Source organism: Panulirus ornatus, chromosome 63, assembly GCF_036320965.1.
Source record: "Panulirus ornatus isolate Po-2019 chromosome 63, ASM3632096v1, whole genome shotgun sequence".
NCBI classification, from domain to species: Eukaryota; Metazoa; Arthropoda; class Malacostraca; order Decapoda; family Palinuridae; genus Panulirus; species Panulirus ornatus.
Window position 1 is genome coordinate 28,055,431 of NC_092286.1, and position 19,159 is coordinate 28,074,589.

At 39.7% G+C, this 19,159-nt stretch overlaps 1 protein-coding gene across 1 annotated transcript in view; it reads right to left on the reverse strand.

Moving 5' to 3' along the window:
• Positions 1-4,210: 4,210 nt before the first annotated feature.
• Positions 4,211-19,159, reverse strand: part of LOC139745818 (alpha-ketoglutarate dehydrogenase component 4) — a 41,423-nt gene continuing 26,474 nt past the window's right edge. The window contains exon 4 of the mRNA XM_071656398.1: positions 4,211-4,351. Coding sequence (XP_071512499.1) covers positions 4,334-4,351 — 18 coding nt within the window. The 3' untranslated portion in view covers positions 4,211-4,333. The remainder of the gene's footprint in view (positions 4,352-19,159) is intronic.

Consider the following 19,159-nt stretch of genomic DNA (forward strand, 5'->3'; position numbering starts at 1 on the left):
GTAGAGGTTTTTTAGGCCTAGGGTTTACTTTTTTCAGATGGTCATTGATTTTAGGTGTGGCTGCTATTACTCATGCTTGAAAAACCTTCATAAGATCACTACACCAATAAAATACAATAAATTGAAATTAACAACAAAGCCATCTAGTTGATATGCATATATTGCAACTATAATCTGTAAGTAAGGATTCTATAGCCTATTATAAGACAGTTTTATTAAATCAATGGTTCAGTGCAGATTAACAATGGAAATTACATAATGGTGGTTATACAATGGTTGTCAACTTTAGTCATTTCACTAATTTAGGTTGTTTAACATGAAACATAAAACACTGCATTCTCATGTGAACACAAACTATGATAGTTTAAACGTGAAAGATAGAACATATTGCATTCTCGTAAAGGTTTGCATCATTCTCAGTTCAGGTAATTGTGACCTGGGTACAGGGATAATCAGTTTTGTGGAATGAGTCTGTCCAAATGTGCACTATCATATGGTGTATTGTATACCATAGTAAGGTCACTCTGACCTTTGGTGTCAAAGTCATGGTCAAATGATTGTCAAATTCATGGAATTTGTTTCTACGGCCATGTGTAAATATGTAGCTTATTAACAGTTGTTAAAGGAGAGATATATGTTTTTGATCTACAAAAACACCTTTCCAGTTAAGTTTGTACGTTGCCAAGAAATTAGTGGAAGAAAGGGTGATATAGGTATTTATGTATTACAGTTCACATGATGTATAGAAATATTTATATATTTATATATGTATACTGAATAAATCTAACTCTTTTTAGTTGATGTGTTAATAAGAACTCCCATTATTTGTAATAATACTAAGGAAGAAGTGAATCGTTTTCAAGGAACATTTCTTTGTTTAGCTTAATTGCTAGTGATGGTTCTATGTTTTCACCAATTTAGTTAATAACAACTTTAAACAAAAAAAAAATTTAAGATAAGCAAGGAATATCAAAAAGCCCTGCGCTCTTTAAATCTAGGGTTGTGTTCCCGGAAAAGGTCAGACTTAAGCAAATCTGGTTTAAAAGGAGCATAGGTTTCCATTGAAAAGAAAGGGATAATGTTCCCAACTGACACCAAATTCCTCTTCTGATGATGATCCTGCACCATATCAAGATTTCATCCATACGTTCATAACAATAAAATACTGTAAATGTTGCAGAAGGAACTTCATAACTGATTCACCAATACATTGTTGTTTTCTCCATAAGGATACCCTGACATCGGGCAAGTGCTGGGAATTACAAGACAGCATGAGGGAAGGGAGTAGTGTTGTCTAGGTAGAAGATGGGTCACATCAAGTGGAGAAGAGAGCCACCTTGGTGGGCTATTACTGATACTGCTGCAGCAAGCCACAGTAACAGGGCACAAATGGCAGGAGTACACGATATGCTAGTAATACTTGGGACTAAGGAAGAATACTTCAAAAACTTAAAATTTCAATGTTTTGCCAAGTGCTCAACTCTCTAAAAACAGCTTTCAGTAGATACAAATGCTATCAATCTCTAAACTATGTTCCTAACTGGGTTCATATCAATTCTTTCCTATTTGTTCTGTGCTGAGGTAGTTTCTTCATTTTGAACTCCAACTTCATCTTTATGGTTATCATCTCAGGCTTCTTCAAAAGACACTCTGAAGGATCCATTAACAATAATAAAATCAAGTGTGAGGTGTTGAAAACTCATCCCTATTGGGTTACCACTCACATAAGTGGAGGGGATGAAGATGTTAGGAAAAAAGGATCCGAATGGTGAACTCATCCCTGCCAGTATGCCTTGCTTCCAAGTAAGAATACGGGCCTTTTCTTTCTGGAACAACTTGTTAGGGCCAAAGATTAGTTACTGGCAGAAGAAAATTATCTCCAGGAACAAAATCAGTGAAAATAACACCAAACACAAGGACAGCGAGCAAAAGTTGTAACTCCACTTTCAGTACCATGGGGTAAAACTGAAGTAGCAAATCATGTCATCTAACTTCTAAGACCATACTATGGTGCCTGATATACAATAACTCCCTCTTATGCAAGTAACAGATTTGTTCTTCAAATTAAAGTTGATGCATGAAAGTCTTACTTTAAGCAGCAAACATTGGATTCTTTTTCTGTGTGTGTGTGGAGACTGTTCTCTAATTTTACTTATAATTTATTTCTATGATAACTTTTTTGTATTTCCTAATCACTTTGGACTATTCAGGAAATCTTTTTATCAATCTGATTGAGATATTTCAGATTTTTCTTAATATACACTCATACACCAATTTGCTAGACCTCAGAGAACCACTTTCTTGAATGCAAACTAGAAAATCAATAAAGAAACAGTGACAGAGTGCTGAACTTCAAAAACTTATGCACCATTTTTGCAAGAGTATTAAATGTATGGGCACTCGGATTCAGATATTGAAGCTCTTTTACCTCTAGCAGGTATAAGATTTTCCACATTGCAAATGTTTTAGGCAGTTATAAAATATTCTTCCTAATGTTTGATTTTGAGGTAATATTATTGTATTTCAAAAGGTCACTAAAATGATTTTCGTGCCTTTTCTATTCATCCTTCCTTACAGGTCCAAACTTAATTTTCTTCGTTTTAGAGATTACTACAGGGAAAAAGACTTTTCAATATATGTACTAACAAGCTCAGAATTGTGTAAATAAAAATCATAAAACTTGTAAATCAATACAGTATGAATTTCCTCCATTTTACTTTGTTTCAACATCGTAAATGCTTATATTTTTTTGTGTGTAATTATCTTTTTGTATCGTATAAGGAGGGTTTTACAATAGTAGGACCCCATCTCTTGAAAATTCTCATCTGTTATACAGTTTCTTAAATCTATGTATGCTATCTCTATTAACTATGTCTTCAGTAATTTCATTCCATTCATTCACCACTCTTAAATCATTATAAAAGTACTTCGTCACGTCTTTTTAACAAGTCTCTTGCTCAGTTTCATGTTATGTACTCAGTTGTTCTAGCCCTACATCTTTTGAAAAACTGTTTACTTTCTACATCATCAATCTGTGTTAAAAACATAATGGTTATGATTAGGTCACCCCCTACTCTATTCTTTAGCATTTCTGTGTAACTCAACTCTATTAACTTTGGTAAAATCTTTGTTGCTCTACTCTGGTCCTTCTCTATTACTTCTTTGCACTTCTTTAGGTGTGGTGACCAAGCCAGAGTAGTTTTGGCCTTATGCATGTATGATGTGAATAGCTTGCTGAATAATTCCTTATCCTTATTCTGATATTTTCTCACTGGTCTCTGTGACTATTCTCCTAAGATGAAACTATGACAACAGGTTAGGGACAATTTCATCTCTAAAGATTTTTCACATAGATTCTTGTAGCTAGTTTCTAACTAGACAATAAGTATATCGAGGCCTTCTTTCACTGCGACTCATCTACGTATACTTTACATTTATTTGAATTAAACCTCACAAACCACGCATCAGACCAACTTCAGAGTTTGTCAAGGACCCCTTATATGATGATGCAATCCTCCACACTTTTCACTTCCCTCACGACCTTTGCATCATCTGCAAACATATTCAAGAAGGAATACATACCTTCAGGCAAGTCATTTACATAGATTAAGAAGAGTAACAGTCCCAGAACAGAACCCTGTAGTATTCCACTGGTAACCTCCACCTATTTTAAGAAGACTCCTCTGACATGCATCCTTTGTTCCTTCCACTTAGACAATCTTTTAACCATCGAAAGAGTTTCCATCCCTTACTTCTACCTGGTGATCCAGTTTCTTAACCTCCAGATAACACTAATTTTCTGATATAGATGCAGAAGTAACAATGGAATGACAATTTCCCCATATATTTCTCATAACTACAGCAGTAACTACATCCATGATTTAGATGAGGGGTACTAATCTAAAAGAAAAAGCAAGCAATTATAAGTCCTCACTTCATATACCTCCAAAGAGGATGGGTGGTTGGACTATCTACTAGTCAAGAGGCCAAAGTTAGAGGAACAGGCAAATTATTAAAAGATGTGTCAAAACTTTGCCACAGTTTTTGAAGCTGAATGTATAGGGGATTACAACAATAGTAAGACCATTTTGTCTACAAAGAGACAAGAAACATCACTATAACAAAAAAATCACAATCAGCCTCTCGTGCAATTGTCTTATCATGACAAATGAAACCAGCAAATAGCTTGTATGATGTTAGAGAAAACAAATTTCTGTGATAAGCTTTATTCATCTATTGTAATACAATTAGAAGATAACAAGGTAAGACTTAAAATTACAATATCAACCTTTTATATATACAGTAATTACATCTTAAGCATTCTTCATCTCTCCTATGCAGGGCCTCCTCTCTGAAAAGGCAATCATGAGAAATTCAGAATTTTTACGAAGGTGCCACGAAAAAAGTTTTTTGTATATACTGTAATAATATGCATTCAGATATGTACAATACAAAAATGTTCAAAAGCCACTTTAAATTGAAACTTGAATGCTGTAAGGCATGCCTAGCAAACTGTTCTGAGAGTCATAAGCACCATAACATCAGTAATTTGTTAGGCATCTACTCTCTTGCTGTTTAGTTTTAGCTTCCTAGTCATATCACTGGTCTTTTGGTGTACTTCATCTTAGTAGATAACATGGACAGTTGGGCTGCACACATTTCATTCTAATACAAATTTTTAAGACACTTTATACACTTTGTTTTGAGCTTTTTCACCTGGTTGCAAAATGCTAATGATGCCACTGAGTCTCCAAAAATCTCACTGATCTAATCTAGTATTCATTTTTACTATATTCACATAACTTGGTGATCAATGTAGTCTTCATCCAGCCACAATAGTTAACACATATTTTCGTACACTCAATCATCACAGTAGTATTGTATCCAATTACTTATACAAAGGCATGATGTTGCCAGACTCTACCTGCTCAAGATTACGTCCTGAATGAAAAGTCACCTCTGACAAGGCTGTATAAATGGCTATTGACGAAAAGAATACAATCTCGTCAAAGAACTTCTTGCTTCGAAGGAGTCCTTCCTGCCCCTGATAATGAGGGTAGCACAGCCTTGGAGCTGCAGGATCCCCAGGAAAAATGGCAGTGATTAACACCAAGGCCCTTCCATAAGGGATCCTAGAGACAGGAGGGACTTCATATTCCCCAAATCTACTTTCTTTAATGTAGCATTCCTCATACAATTAGTCATAAAGCAGCGAAATAAATTCAACAGTGATTTCATCAGGTTATGATTACCCAATAGGGTACAATGCAATTACATAAAGATGAAAAGCTATTTCAAATGGACAAGAGAGAGAGAGAGAGAGAGAGAGAGAGAGAGAGAGAGAACAAGCGAGGTGGTTTGGCTTTAACACTACTTCAGTAAAAATGCAGTTCCCTTAAAAGCAGTATTAAAAAAGGATGGCAAAGCAAAGGCTCTCTCTCCACCTTTGACTCCCTCCAGCAACACGCTGGACAGAAAACAGGTAGAAAAAAACTTGCAGAATTAATTTACCTAACAAAAGTTTTACAGGAAAGTCATAAGGTAGAATGAGCACGACTACGTCATGCATCCCATCATCAATGACATGCATCCCTTCACTTTTTGTTATAAAGGCAATAGTAGTGATAAATATAAGCTCCAGCCTGCCAACTTACATGCCTATATCATTCCTAATGTTGAAGAATGACACAACAAGTCTTACTTACTCTCTCATAGCAGATGACGGATTAATCAATGTTGATGTTACCACAGCGTGGCCAGGGAGAGATCATTGGTTGAGAAGGTAACATGATGTAACACTACATTATGATGGCTGATTCAATAAATCAACCCATACCAGAGAGTGACAAGTGATGATCAAGCCTAATTTTGAAGATATCAAGGGTGTTGCTTTGAAAAATATTTACTGGGAGATTATTCTACACATCAAAAATGTCTTTGGTAAAGAATTTTTTTGTACAGTCCACATTAGCTTGGTGACCTTTTAGTTTTAGTCCATTTCCCCTCGCTAGTAATTCCGGTGCTACTATAAAGAAATTTTCAAAATCAACATTGCTGAAACATTTAAGTAATTTAAACATTCTACTGATTTGCCCTGGATTGTTTCCAATTCAAGAATATCCTTGCTTAAGTCGGGGTACAAAACTGCACTGCATATTCGAGGTGTGGTTAAATTAGACTTGGGTACAGCGGCAATATTACATCCTTGCTTTTGTAAGTAAAGTTTATGTTACTAAATCCAAAAATCCAATTTGCTTTCTTAGCAGCTTTATAATCAAGCTGGGAGGATTTGAGCTTTATAATCAAGCTGGGAGAATTTGAAGTTATTAGAGACAGTGACTCCTAAATCCCTCACACTAGGGGTGTGCTTTATCTTGTAGCCCATCAGTTCATTATAAAATCTTTATTGAGGTTTCCTACTCATAACAGCTGACATTTACTGATGTTAAATAGCATTTGCCAATTTCTAGACCATTCTGTGATTTTATTTAGATCCAGAAACATAAACTCTACGGCTTTTGTCTTGTCGTGGGTATTGAATAATTTATGATAAAATTCGAGGAGGCTTGTAAGGCATGCTCTGTGCCTTAAATGTATGTTGTGTGTTACTAATCAGACTTTACTGTTCCAGATAGGCTATGATTTTATCTCTAATAACTGAATCCAGAAGTTTACATATAAATGCTATGAGACTAACAGGTTGGTAACTGCCTTGCAATTCATGGCTTCTCTTTTTATATATGAGTGACGTCTGTTAGTCTCCAGTCCTGTGGGAGTATTCCATCCTGGAGAGATTTACTGAAATTACAGGTTACAGGTCAAGCAATTTTGTTTGTTTTAAATTACTCAAGGATGGAAATGATCGGGACCTGGCTTTCATTCGACTTCAAGTTACAGATCTGTGTTGGTACTTCTCTAACTGTGACAGTAAACTTTAGTATGGTGTGAGTGGTATATATCAGTCTCAACAGACAAAAAAGGCCACATTCATTCACACTCAGTCTCTAGCTGTCATGGGTAATGCACTGAAACCACAGCTCCCTTTCCACATCCAGGCACCACACACCTTTCCATGGTTCACCCCAGACGCTTCACATGCCCTGGTACAATCCATTGACAGCATGTCGACTGTGGTATACCACATTGTTCCAATTCACTTAATTTCTTGCATGCCTTTCACCCTCCTCTATGTTCAGGCCCCGATAGCTCAAAATCTTTTTCACTTCATCCTTCTACCTCCAATTTGGTCTCCTGCTTCTCCTTCTTCCTTCCACTTCCGACACTTCCTCATTCATGCTCTCCATGTGTCCAAATCATTTCAACACACCCTCTTCTGCTCTCTCAAACACACTCTTTTTATTTCCACACATCCCTCTTTCCCTTTCATTGCTTAATTGATCAAACCACCTCACACCACATATTGTCCTAAGACATCTCATTTCCAACACATCCATCCTCCTCCACACAATCCTATCTATAGCCCATGCCTCACAACGATATAACATAACCATTCCTTAAAACATATCCATTTTTGCTCTCCAAGACAACGTTCTTGCTTTCTACACATTTTGCAACACTCCCAGAACCTTTGCTCCCTCCCCCACCTTGTGACTCACTTCCACTTCAATGGTTCCATCTGCTGCTAAGTCCACTCCCAGATATCTAAATTACTTCACTTCCTCCAGTTTTTCTCCATTCAAACTTACCTCCTAATCAACTTGTCCCTCAATCCTACTGAAGCCTATCAACCTTGCTCTTATTAATGTTTACTCTCAACTTTCTTCTTTCACACACTACCAAACTCAGTCACCCACCAGCTTCTGCAGTTTCTCACCCGAATCAGCCACCAGTGCTGTATCATCAGCGAACAACAACTGACTTACTTCCCAAGCCCTCTTATCCAGAACAGACTGCATGCTTGCCTCTCTCTCCAAAACTCTTGCATTCTCCTTCCTAACAACCCCATCCATAAACACTCTTGCATTCACCTTCCTAATAACCCCATCCATAAACAAACAACCATGGGGATATAACGCACCCCTGCAGCAAACTGACATTCACTGAAAACCAATCACTTTCCTCTCTTCCTATTTGTACAAATGCCTTACATCCTCGATAAAAACTTTTCACTGCTTCTAGCAACTTACCTCCCACACCACATACTCTTAAAACCTTCCAAAAAACATCTCTATCCACTCTTATCATATGTCTTCAGATCCATAAATGTTACTTACAAATTCATCTGTTTTTCAAAGTATTTCTCACATACATTCTTCAAATGTATGTATGACTCATGGTGAGGTGCCTGAGGATTGGCGGAATGCGTGCATAGTGCCATTGTACAAAGGCAAAGGGGATAAGAGTGAGTGCTCAAATTACAGAGGTATAAGTTTGTTGAGTATTCCTGGTAAATCATATGGGAGGGTATTGATTGAGAGGGTGAAGGCATGTACAGAGCATCAGATTGGGGAAGAGCAGTGTGGTTTCAGAAGTGGTAGAGGATGTGTGGATCAGGTGTTTGCTTTGAAGAATGTATGTGAGAAATACTTAGAAAAGCAAATGGATTTGTATGTAGCATTTATGGATCTGGAGAAGGCATATGATAGAGTTGATAGAGATGCTCTGTGGAAGGTATTAAGAATATATGGTGTGGGAGGTAAGTTGTTAGAAGCAGTGAAAAGTTTTTATCAAGGATGTAAGGCATGTGTACGTGTAGGAAGAGAGGAAAGTGATTGGTTCTCAGTGAATGTAGGTTTGCGGCAGGGGTGTGTGATGTCTCCATGGTTGTTTAATTTGTTTATGGATGGGGTTGTTAGGGAGGTAAATGCAAGAGTTTTGGAAAGAGGGGCAAGTATGAAGTCTGTTGGGGATGAGAGAGCTTGGGAAGTGAGTCAGTTGTTGTTCGCTGATGATACAGCGCTGGTGGCTGATTCATGTGAGAAACTGCAGAAGCTGGTGACTGAGTTTGGTAAAGTGTGTGGAAGAAGAAAGTTAAGAGTAAATGTGAATAAGAGCAAGGTTATTAGGTACAGTAGGGTTGAGGGTCAAGTCAATTGGGAGGTGAGTTTGAATGGAGAAAAACTGGAGGAAGTGAAGTGTTTTAGATATCTGGGAGTGGATCTGGCAGCGGATGGAACCATGGAAGCGGAAGTGGATCATAGGGTGGGGGAGGGGGTGAAAATTCTGGGGGCCTTGAAGAATGTGTGGAAGTCGAGAACATTATCTCGGAAAGCAAAAATGGGTATGTTTGAAGGAATAGTGGTTCCAACAATGTTGTATGGTTGCGAGGCGTGGGCTATGGATAGAGTTGTGCGCAGGAGGATGGATGTGCTGGAAATGAGATGTTTGAGGACAATGTGTGGTGTGAGGTGGTTTGATCGAGTAACGTAAGGGTAAGAGAGATGTGTGGAAATAAAAAGAGCGTGGTTGAGAGAGCAGAAGAGGGTGTTTTGAAGTGGTTTGGGCACATGGAGAGAATGAGTGAGGAAAGATTGACCAAGAGGATATATGTGTCGGAGGTGGAGGGAACGAGGAGAAGAGGGAGACCAAATTGGAGGTGGAAAGATGGAGTGAAAAAGATTTTGTGTGATCGGGGCCTGAACATGCAGGAGGGTGAAAGGAGGGCAAGGAATAGAGTGAATTGGAGCGATGTGGTATACCGGGGTTGACGTGCTGTCAGTGGATTGAATCAAGGCATGTGAAGCGTCTGGGGTAAACCATGGAAAGCTGTGTAGGTATGTATATTTGCGTGTGTGGACGTATGTATATACATGTGTATGGGGGGGGGGGGCATTTCTTTCGTCTGTTTCCTTGCGCTACCTCGCAAACGCGGGAGACAGCGACAAAGTATAATAAATAAAAAAAAAAATTCTTCAAAGTAAACACCTGATCCACATATCCTCTACCACATCTGAAATCACACTGCTCTTCCCCAATCTGATGCTTTGTACATGCCTTTACCCTCAATCAACACCTTCCCATACAATTTCCTGGGAATACTCAACAAACTTATGCCTCTGTAATTTGAACATTCACCTTTATCCCCTTTGCCTTTGTACAATGGAACTATGCATGCATTCCGCCAATCCTCAGGCACTTCACCATGACCCATACATACACTGAATATCCTTACCAAATAATCAACAACACAGTCACCACCTTTTTTATAAAGCCCACTGCAATGCCATCCAAACTTGCCGCCTTGCTGGCTTTCATCTTCCGCAAAGCTTTTACTACCTCTTCTCTGTTCACCAAACCATTCTCCCTGACCCTCACACACCACCCCGACCAAACCACCCTATATTTGCCACTCTATCATCAAACACATTTAACAAACCTTCAAAACATTCACTCCATCTCCTTCTCACACCACCAATACTTGTTATTACCTCCCCATTTGCCCCCTTCACCGACGTTCCCATTTGTTCTATTGTCTTACGCACTTTATTTAACTCCTTCCAAAACATCTTTTCATTCTCCCTAAAATTCAATGATACTCTCTCACCCCAACTCTCATTTGCTCTCTTTTTCACCTCTTCCACCTTTCTCTTAACCTCCTGATGCTTTCTTTTATACATCTCCCAGTCATTTGCACTACTTCCTTGCAAAAATCCCCTATACGCCTCTCTCTTCTCTTTCACTAACAATCTTACTTCTTCATCCCACCATTCAGTACCCTATTTAATCTGCCCACCTCCCACCTTTCTCATGCTACATGCATCTTTTGCGCAAGCCATCACTGCTTCCCTAAATACGTCCCATTCCTCTCCCACTCCCCTTATGTCATTTGCTCTCACCTTTTGCCATTCTGCACTCAATCTCTCCTGGTACTTCCTCACACAAGTGTCCTTTGTCCTTTCCAAGTTCACTTACTCTCACCACTTTCTTCTCCCCGACATTCTCTCTTCTTTTCTGAAAACCTCAACAAATCTTCACCTTCGCCTGTACAAGATAAGTGATCAGACATCCCTCCAACTGTCCCTCTTTTACACACTATCAATTTACATGTAATCCATCTCTCCTACTCACATATGTATACTTATGTATATCTTTCCTTTTAAACCAAGTATTCTTATTCATCAATCCACGAATCCACAAGCTCTTCACCATTTCCATTTACAACAATGAACACCCCATGTACACCAATTATACCCTCCACTGCCACATTACACACCTTTGCATTCAAATCATCCATCATTATAACCCGGTCTCGTGCATCAAAGCTGCTAACACACTCACTCAGCTGCTCCCAAAACACTTGCTTATCGTGATCTTTCATGAACAGGTGCATAGGCATCAATAATCACCCATCTCTCTCCATCCACTTTCTGTTTTACCCATATCAACCTTGTTTATTTTCTTACATTCTATCACATATTCCCACAACTCCTGTTTCAGGAGGAGTGCTACTCCTTCCTTTGCTCTTGTCCTCTCACCAACCCCAGACTTTACTCCCAAGACATTCCCAAACTATTCTTCCCCTTTACACTTGAACTTCATTTCACTCAGAGCGAAAACATCAAGTCCCTTTCCTCAAACATACTACCTATCTCTCCTTTTTCTCATCTTGGTTACATCCACACACATTTAGACACCCCAATCTGAGCCTTCGAGGAGGATGAGCACTCCCTACATGATTCCTTCTTCTGTTTCCCCTTTTAAAAATTTAAATACGAGGAGGAGGGGTACCAGCCCCCTGCTCCCGCCCCCTTTAGTCACCTTCTAAAACACGCGGGGAATATGTGGGAAGTATTCTTTCTCCCCCATCCCCTATTGATATACCTACAATATCTTCCACAATCTCTATTACTATCTCTTGCAATACTCATTTCATATTCTCTCTTGGCTTTCTTGATAAGATCTTTCGTGTAACACCCGACTGTGTTATACTGCGACGCAATATTTGGGTCAGTTTGATTTCTTAAGTTTTGTAGAGTTTCTTGCTGCTCTTGCAATATCTTGGGAGGACCATTTGGGCTTGTTGTTGGTTATACTGTTTCTTTCGTTCATGGGAAAGAATCTAGTTTGATGGTGCATATACTGAAGCTTAAAACTGGCCCATAATTCCTCTGGGCATGAACCAACAATGATAACTCTTTAATGCAACATGCAACTCAATAAAATCTGCACTTTTAATGTTTGGGGTAATCATACTGGTTTTAGGTAAGTTAGTTTAGATATTTATGTCAAATCTAACCATGTTTTTGTTACAAGTGCCTAGATGTTCTCCAACACAGGTATTAGTTACTAAGAACTCTGGAGATGCAAGATCTAAATCAAGCATATTAGCTTCCCTTGTCAACTTGGCGATGGTTCGGTTGAGAAAACTGTTTTTGACAAACCTGATAAGTCTAGAAGATTGACTTTTTACACCTAAGATAATTTGCTAGTTGATTCTTGGGAAATACTTAAAATCCCCAGGAACGAGTGTCTTTATCCTGTATTGCTCTTTGTAAGCTCTCGTACATGACAATGTCAATATCTGCTGGCTTATTAGGGCACCTATAGAAAATGTTTATGCAAAGTTTGGAAAATTCTGTGCAAGTCTGAACATACGTTCAACAGCAGATGTCTAAATTTCAATGGGATTTAGGTATGATTTTACATACAGTGCAGTTCTGCCTCCTTGACCATCTCTGTCCCTTACAAATAATCTATAGTCTGGTAGATTGTACTCACTAATCAGAAAATTGTTTTTTGTGTTAAGAAATGTTTCTATCTAAACCATTTAAACCAATCATATCAACATGTTCACTGCTTCCCATACAATGCAGTTCAGCAATTTTGTTTCAGATGGATCTTTTATTCACGTGAAGTCCACTGACTTTCTTTCAGTGATTTCTGTATGAGACTGGTAGCAAGATTTGGTGACCAACTATTTTTAGAATGAGGTGCGAGAAGCTCCCATTACCCAACTCCCTGTCGGTGCTGTCTGATGGGGTGGGGAGGAGATCTGATTTGACGTCCCTTGCGTGACATGTAATATGATCTGACTTGACCTCAAGCGCCCATTTGATGTGGTTATCACACCAACCTCTGCTCTGATGGACCTCAACAAAAATATTATCCCCAGAGAGAGAGAGAGAGAGAGAGAGAGAGAGAGAGACAGACAGAGACAGACAGAGACAGACAGAGACTGACAGACAGACATAGACAGACAGACAGACAGAGACAGACAGACAGACAGAGACAGACAGACAGACAGACAGAGACAGACAGACAGAGACAAAGACAGACAGAGACAGAGACAGACAGACAGAGAGACAGACAGAGACAGAGACAGAGACAGAGACAGACAGAGACAGAGACAGACAGACAGAGACAGACAGACAGAGACAGAGACAGACAGACAGAGACAGAGACAGACAGACAGAGACAGAGACAGAGACAGACAGACAGAGACAGACAGACAGAGACAGACAGACAGAGACAGACAGACAGAGACAGAGAGAGACAGACAGAGACAGAGAGAGACGGACAGAGACAGAGAGAGAGAGAGAGAGAGAGAGAGAGAGAGAGAGAGAGAGAGAGAGAGAATTTCTTTTGCAGAAGTATTTTGTACACCATTTTAAGTGGAACACTAGTGATCAACTGCAGTTTCTTTCGCAACACAAAAGATCAAAGCTTGCAAATGTGAGGAAAACAGGATTGCCCTCAGCAGAAGAGGTAACCATGGATGAAAGGTAAAAGTACAAGCTGTAGCTAACTGACAACTGAAGTTACTGACCAGGAAAATGGCAATGACTACTATTAGGTAGTAGGCTGTAGACAGCAGCTGCCCAGAGTGGTACTATTGTCCTGACCGAGGTGTGTTAAAGTGGTGCATGGAACCATCTAACACTCTCCATGTTAGGATTGCTGGTCTTACTTTCTGTCTCATCAAAACAGGACTAACGGGCTAGTCCTGTCATCTCCTTATGAGCACCATACACCCACTTAAACCTTTCTTATTTTTTTTCACATGAATACTCTTGCCAAATTCTGTCCACTCAAAAATTTTCTAGTATTATCAAGACAGAGTCCAAAAAATCTATGGCCTCTCGTCCCCGGCATCTTGGGATGCTAAGAATATGTGGAATTCCACCTGACTTGACTGCCAATGAGAGGGAGGGCTCTGACAGTAACAGTACCAGCCCCTCCCACAACTGCAATCTCTATTTTAGATCTTCCTCTTTTCCTATTCACTACACCAACATTTGTGGTCTCTCTAGTAACCTCTTCTCTATTGAACACCATCTATCCAGTACCTCTCCTAATATCTTGCTTCTCTCTGAGACGCTTTTGTCTAATGATGTTCTCACTAGTTCCTTTTTCATATCCAACTGTGATCTCCACTCATGATACCATTTTGAAGGTGGTGTTTGTACTTATTCCAACATCAACACTCCTATTGCATGCCTCAAGGGCCCTGAGTCACAAAACTTTGATGTTATGTCCATTTACCAACTACCATACTTTCCTCTGTTTTGCCTATTGCTCTTCGAGTTCTATAAATTTTATATCTTTCTTCGACTATCTAAACTCTTACCATGAGACTGGCATTTTCTCATCCACAAGCAGAGATCCTCTACTCAGAGATTTCAACATTCATCTTAGGGTATAGTAGAATTCCTCCCATACAGATAGTAGAGGGATTGAAGCCCTCAAGTTCTCCATTCTCAATGATTTAAAGCAAATTATCTCCCACCCTACCCATATTCCTGGCCACTGTGACCACTCTCCAAATATTCTGGATATGTTTTTCACCTCTGGTCCATCATGCTGTAAGTACACAATCCCGTAACCAACTGGTTCTTCTGATCACATTCCCATAAATGTATTTGTACTAATGGCACCTCCCTCTCCAGTAGCCCCTTATAAGCATACATACTGACACCTCAACAAAGCTGACTGGAATAACATAAGTAACTTCTCTTCTGACTTTTCTTGGATAAATTACTGTTTCTTATGTGGCGATGCTTTTGTCTCTGCCAAAGACAAAGCGGAGGTTATTCTTGCGGGAATGGAAGTACCTATCACCTCTTCCTCCAAGACAAACACTTTATCCAATCCACAGTTCAACCGTTCCTGCTCTGAGGTCATTCAGGCAAGGAATCTGGCATAACAGGCTTGAAAAAACTCTCCTTCCTCTTGACTTCCATTCAGCTTTTATCACTACCTGTAATCATTGCAAGCACCTTATCTGTGAAGCAAAGTGCTACCTTATTCAAAGGAAGTGCAATAACCTCTCATCATCCACTCACAGGTCTATCTGATCTTTAGTTAAGGGCAGCTCTCATAACTTCTGTCACTCTACCTTTCCTTCACTTTTCTGTTCTGATGGTACTATAGCTGTTTCTCCTGCATACAAAGCAACTCTCTTTGGTTCCCATTTCTCCTCTAACTCCATCTTGGAGGATTCTAACATTCCTTCACCCCAATTCTCCTCTTACTTATCCTATGCCCCTCTCCTTAATCTCTTTTTGGACTGTCCAAAGTGCTTCTCTCTCTAGATACAAGCAAGGCTTATGGCCCTGATAGCATCCATCCCAATGTACTAAAAGAGTATGCCTCTGATGTTGCACATGTGCTTGCTTGTCTGTTCTGTTTCTGTTTAAACACCAAACCTTTCCCTTCACCTTGGAAGCATGCATTGATGTAACCCATTCTTATGAAGGGTGACTGCTCTGACCCCCTATCATCCTACTGCTGTGACATCTACCATCTCCAAAATCTTTGAATCCCTCCTCAAGTCCCATATCCTTAGACACCTAACTCAATTCTTCTCTCTGATCACTAGTATGGCTTCCATAAGGCAAGATCCACTGGTGATATTTTTTCCCACCTTACTCATGTCCAGTGATCACCTATGAAAGATATTGGGGGGGTCATGCATAGTTGCCCTTGACATATCCAAAGCTTTTGACAGGGTGGGGCACAGGGGTCTCATCCCTAAGCTCCCCTCTTTTGGCTTCCCTCCATCACTTTGTTTCTTCATATCTAGCTTCCTCTTTGGCCAATCTATCTCTGTGGTTGTTGATGGATCAGCCTAACTCTTTCTCCATTTTTTCATTGATTTCCTCTCCACAAACAATCAAATGGACTCATACACTGACAACTCAACATTGTATTCATCCACATCCTTCAATTCTGCTCCTTCTCTCACTTGATCTGCATCTCGTCTCGACACAGCTTCCTCTATAAACTCCGATTTAGACAGGACACCTCAGAGGGGTACACAAAATCTTATTAAGTTTCATGCCTCCAAGACCCAGTTTCTACTCATCTCTCTATTGAAAACTCCTCACAATTCTCGTCTCTCCTCTGATAGTTCTGTAACTCTACCTCTTATAGCAATGAACATTCTTGTTAATACTGTAACATCCATTCTTTCTTGGAAACCCCACAGTACAGGAATAGCTAAGTCTGCCTCTAAGAAACTCAGTGTTTAGATGTCAAAACTTCTTTTCTTCTGAACAATTGCTCCATTCATAAACAAAGGAATGATTTGTCTTTGTATGAAGTAATGCTGTCACATTGGGGGTGGCTCTAGCTATGTATCTTTACTTGACAGAGTCAAAAGCAGTCCAACTTATCAACTGTCCCATGCTAACTTCCAACTTGACCCCCTTGCCCTACACTGCAATGTTGGATCACTTTCCCTCTTCTACAGGTATTACTTTGGCTTTTGCTCCTGAGAGTTGGCTGCTTATGTGTCACCACCACTAGCTAGACCACGCAATTCTCGGCAAGCTGCTGCATCACATGATTAGTGTGTGGCTGTCAGCAACTTTCCCTACACCTCGAAGCTTTGGAACCCTCTACCTTCTCATGTCCTATACCAGGATGAATCAATCCTTTATATACAGAACAACTGTTTAGAAGAAAAGACAGGTTTGACATCTAAACTGGACACTCAGTTTCTTAGCACAAAGTGTGGATGTTACAGTCATGTCAAGTATGTTCACTGAGTCAAGAAGTGGAATTAAGGAAAGTTGTGAGAATTTTTCAATAGGGAGATGACTAGAAACTGGGTATTGAAGGCATAAAACTTAACTAGACTTGATCTACCCACTGAGATATCCTAAGCGTGAGTTTATTGAGGAAACTGCATTGAGACGAGATGCAGATCAAGTGAGAGAAGAAAGAGCAGAATTCAGGGATATGGAGGAATGCACTGTTGAGTCGTCAGTGTACGAGTGCACTTGGTCATTTGTGGAAGAGAGCAAATCATTGATAAATAGCAAAAATGTAGAGACAAGACAGAACTTTGAGGGATAACACTGTTGACGGAGAAGGGAGGCCTGATCCATCAACAACCACAGAGATAGGTCAGCCTGAGAGGAAGCTAGATATGAAGGTGCAAAGTGAGGGAGGGAAGCAAAAAGAGGGGAGCTTAGAGATGAGACAGTGATGCCACACCTTATCAAAGGCCTTGGAAATATAAAGGACAACTACATAAGACAACCCAAAATCTTTCAGGGATGATGACCAGACATTAGTAAGATAGAAAGAATATCACCAGAGGATCTAGATTCACGATGCATGAGGATATAGGAGTTGAGGAGGGTTTCAAAGACTTTGGAAATGGTAGGTGTCATAGTAACAGGACAATAGTTAGAGGGATTTCAATAGTCATCATTCTTATGGATGGGGTGTATCAATGCATGCATTCAAGAAGGAAAGGTCTTGGTTTTTAAGCAGAAATGGAACAGACCAGCAAGTATGGCCACGTTCTGAAGCACACTCTTTCAATACACAGGAATGGCTGACATCAGGACCATAAGCCTTGCTTGTGTCCAGAGAGAAGCACTTTTCTGACATTCTGAAAAGAGATTATGAGAATAGGCATAGGATAACAGAAGCATCAAGGGATGAAGGAACATTACAGTCATCCAAAGTGGAGTTTGAGGAGAAAAGGAAACCAGAGAGAATTACTTTGCCTATGGGAGAGAAAGCTATAATGCCGTCACATCAGAAAAGAGGAGCAACAGTTGTCAGTGATGCCCTAAGGTAAAGACCAGAAAGACCTATCAGCTGATGACAAGAAGTGGTTATTGCACTTACTTTTTGAATAAAGGAACACTTTGCCTCAGGAATAACATATCTGCAATGTTTGTGGGCAGTGATAAAGGCTGAATAGGAGTCAAAGGAAGAAGAGTTTTCCAAGCCCAAAATGCCTGATTCCTTGCATGAATGACCTCAGAACAGGAATGACTGAACCATGCACTGGAAGAATCATCTTGGAGAAATAGGGTATAAATGCTTCCATTTCTGCATAAATCATCTCTCCTATGTGTCTGGCAGAGACAGGAGCATCATCTCATAACATAAGCTTTGTTGAAGTGCCAACATTTATGGTTAAAAGGGGCTGCTGGAAGGGGAGGAGTTGTCTATCTACGTATCTATATCTTTGACACCAATTCCCTCTGGGAACTCCCATCAAGGGAAGGCCATGGCAAAAGTATTTCCACTTATCCCTGTCCTTACATACCTCCCTTGCAAAAACCATTCCATGCATTCTTCCACTATTTGTCTTCCTCTACTCTATTTGCCTATGGCACAGGTGGTCTTCCACTCACACCAACCCCTTTAATTGTACTATCAAACACTCTCCTTGTCAACTCCCATTCTAGTATTATATCCACATGCCCAAACTACCTCAAAGTATTACACTTCATCATTTCCTTGCCATACCACATCTCTGATACACCCTTTCATTTCTTTATTCATTCCATCTAGTCACACTATATGCTCGTCTCAAATAACTCAATTTCCACAGCCTGGATTCTTGACCTCTGTGACTCAATCCATGTCCATGTTTTGGCGGCATATGTCAATGGGTGGGAGGACTATGCTGTCCCTCAATCCTCTTTTCATTTCCATACTTACACCTCTACCCTTTATTATTCTGTTAATGGAACCAAATGACTCTCCTACCCTGTACTACTCTCTCCCTTATCTCTCCTTCCATATCACCACACTTACCCAAGACAGCTTTTAGATACTTAAATTCTCTCACTTCTACCAGCCTTTTTCCTCCATATCCACAGCACAATTTAGTCCACTTTCTTCTTTCATTCCATATGGTTTCAAAAACTCTATACTTTCACTCTGCTTCCTTTCAAACACTACTAATTTAATTTTACTTGCATCATTGCCTACACTTACATGCATCATT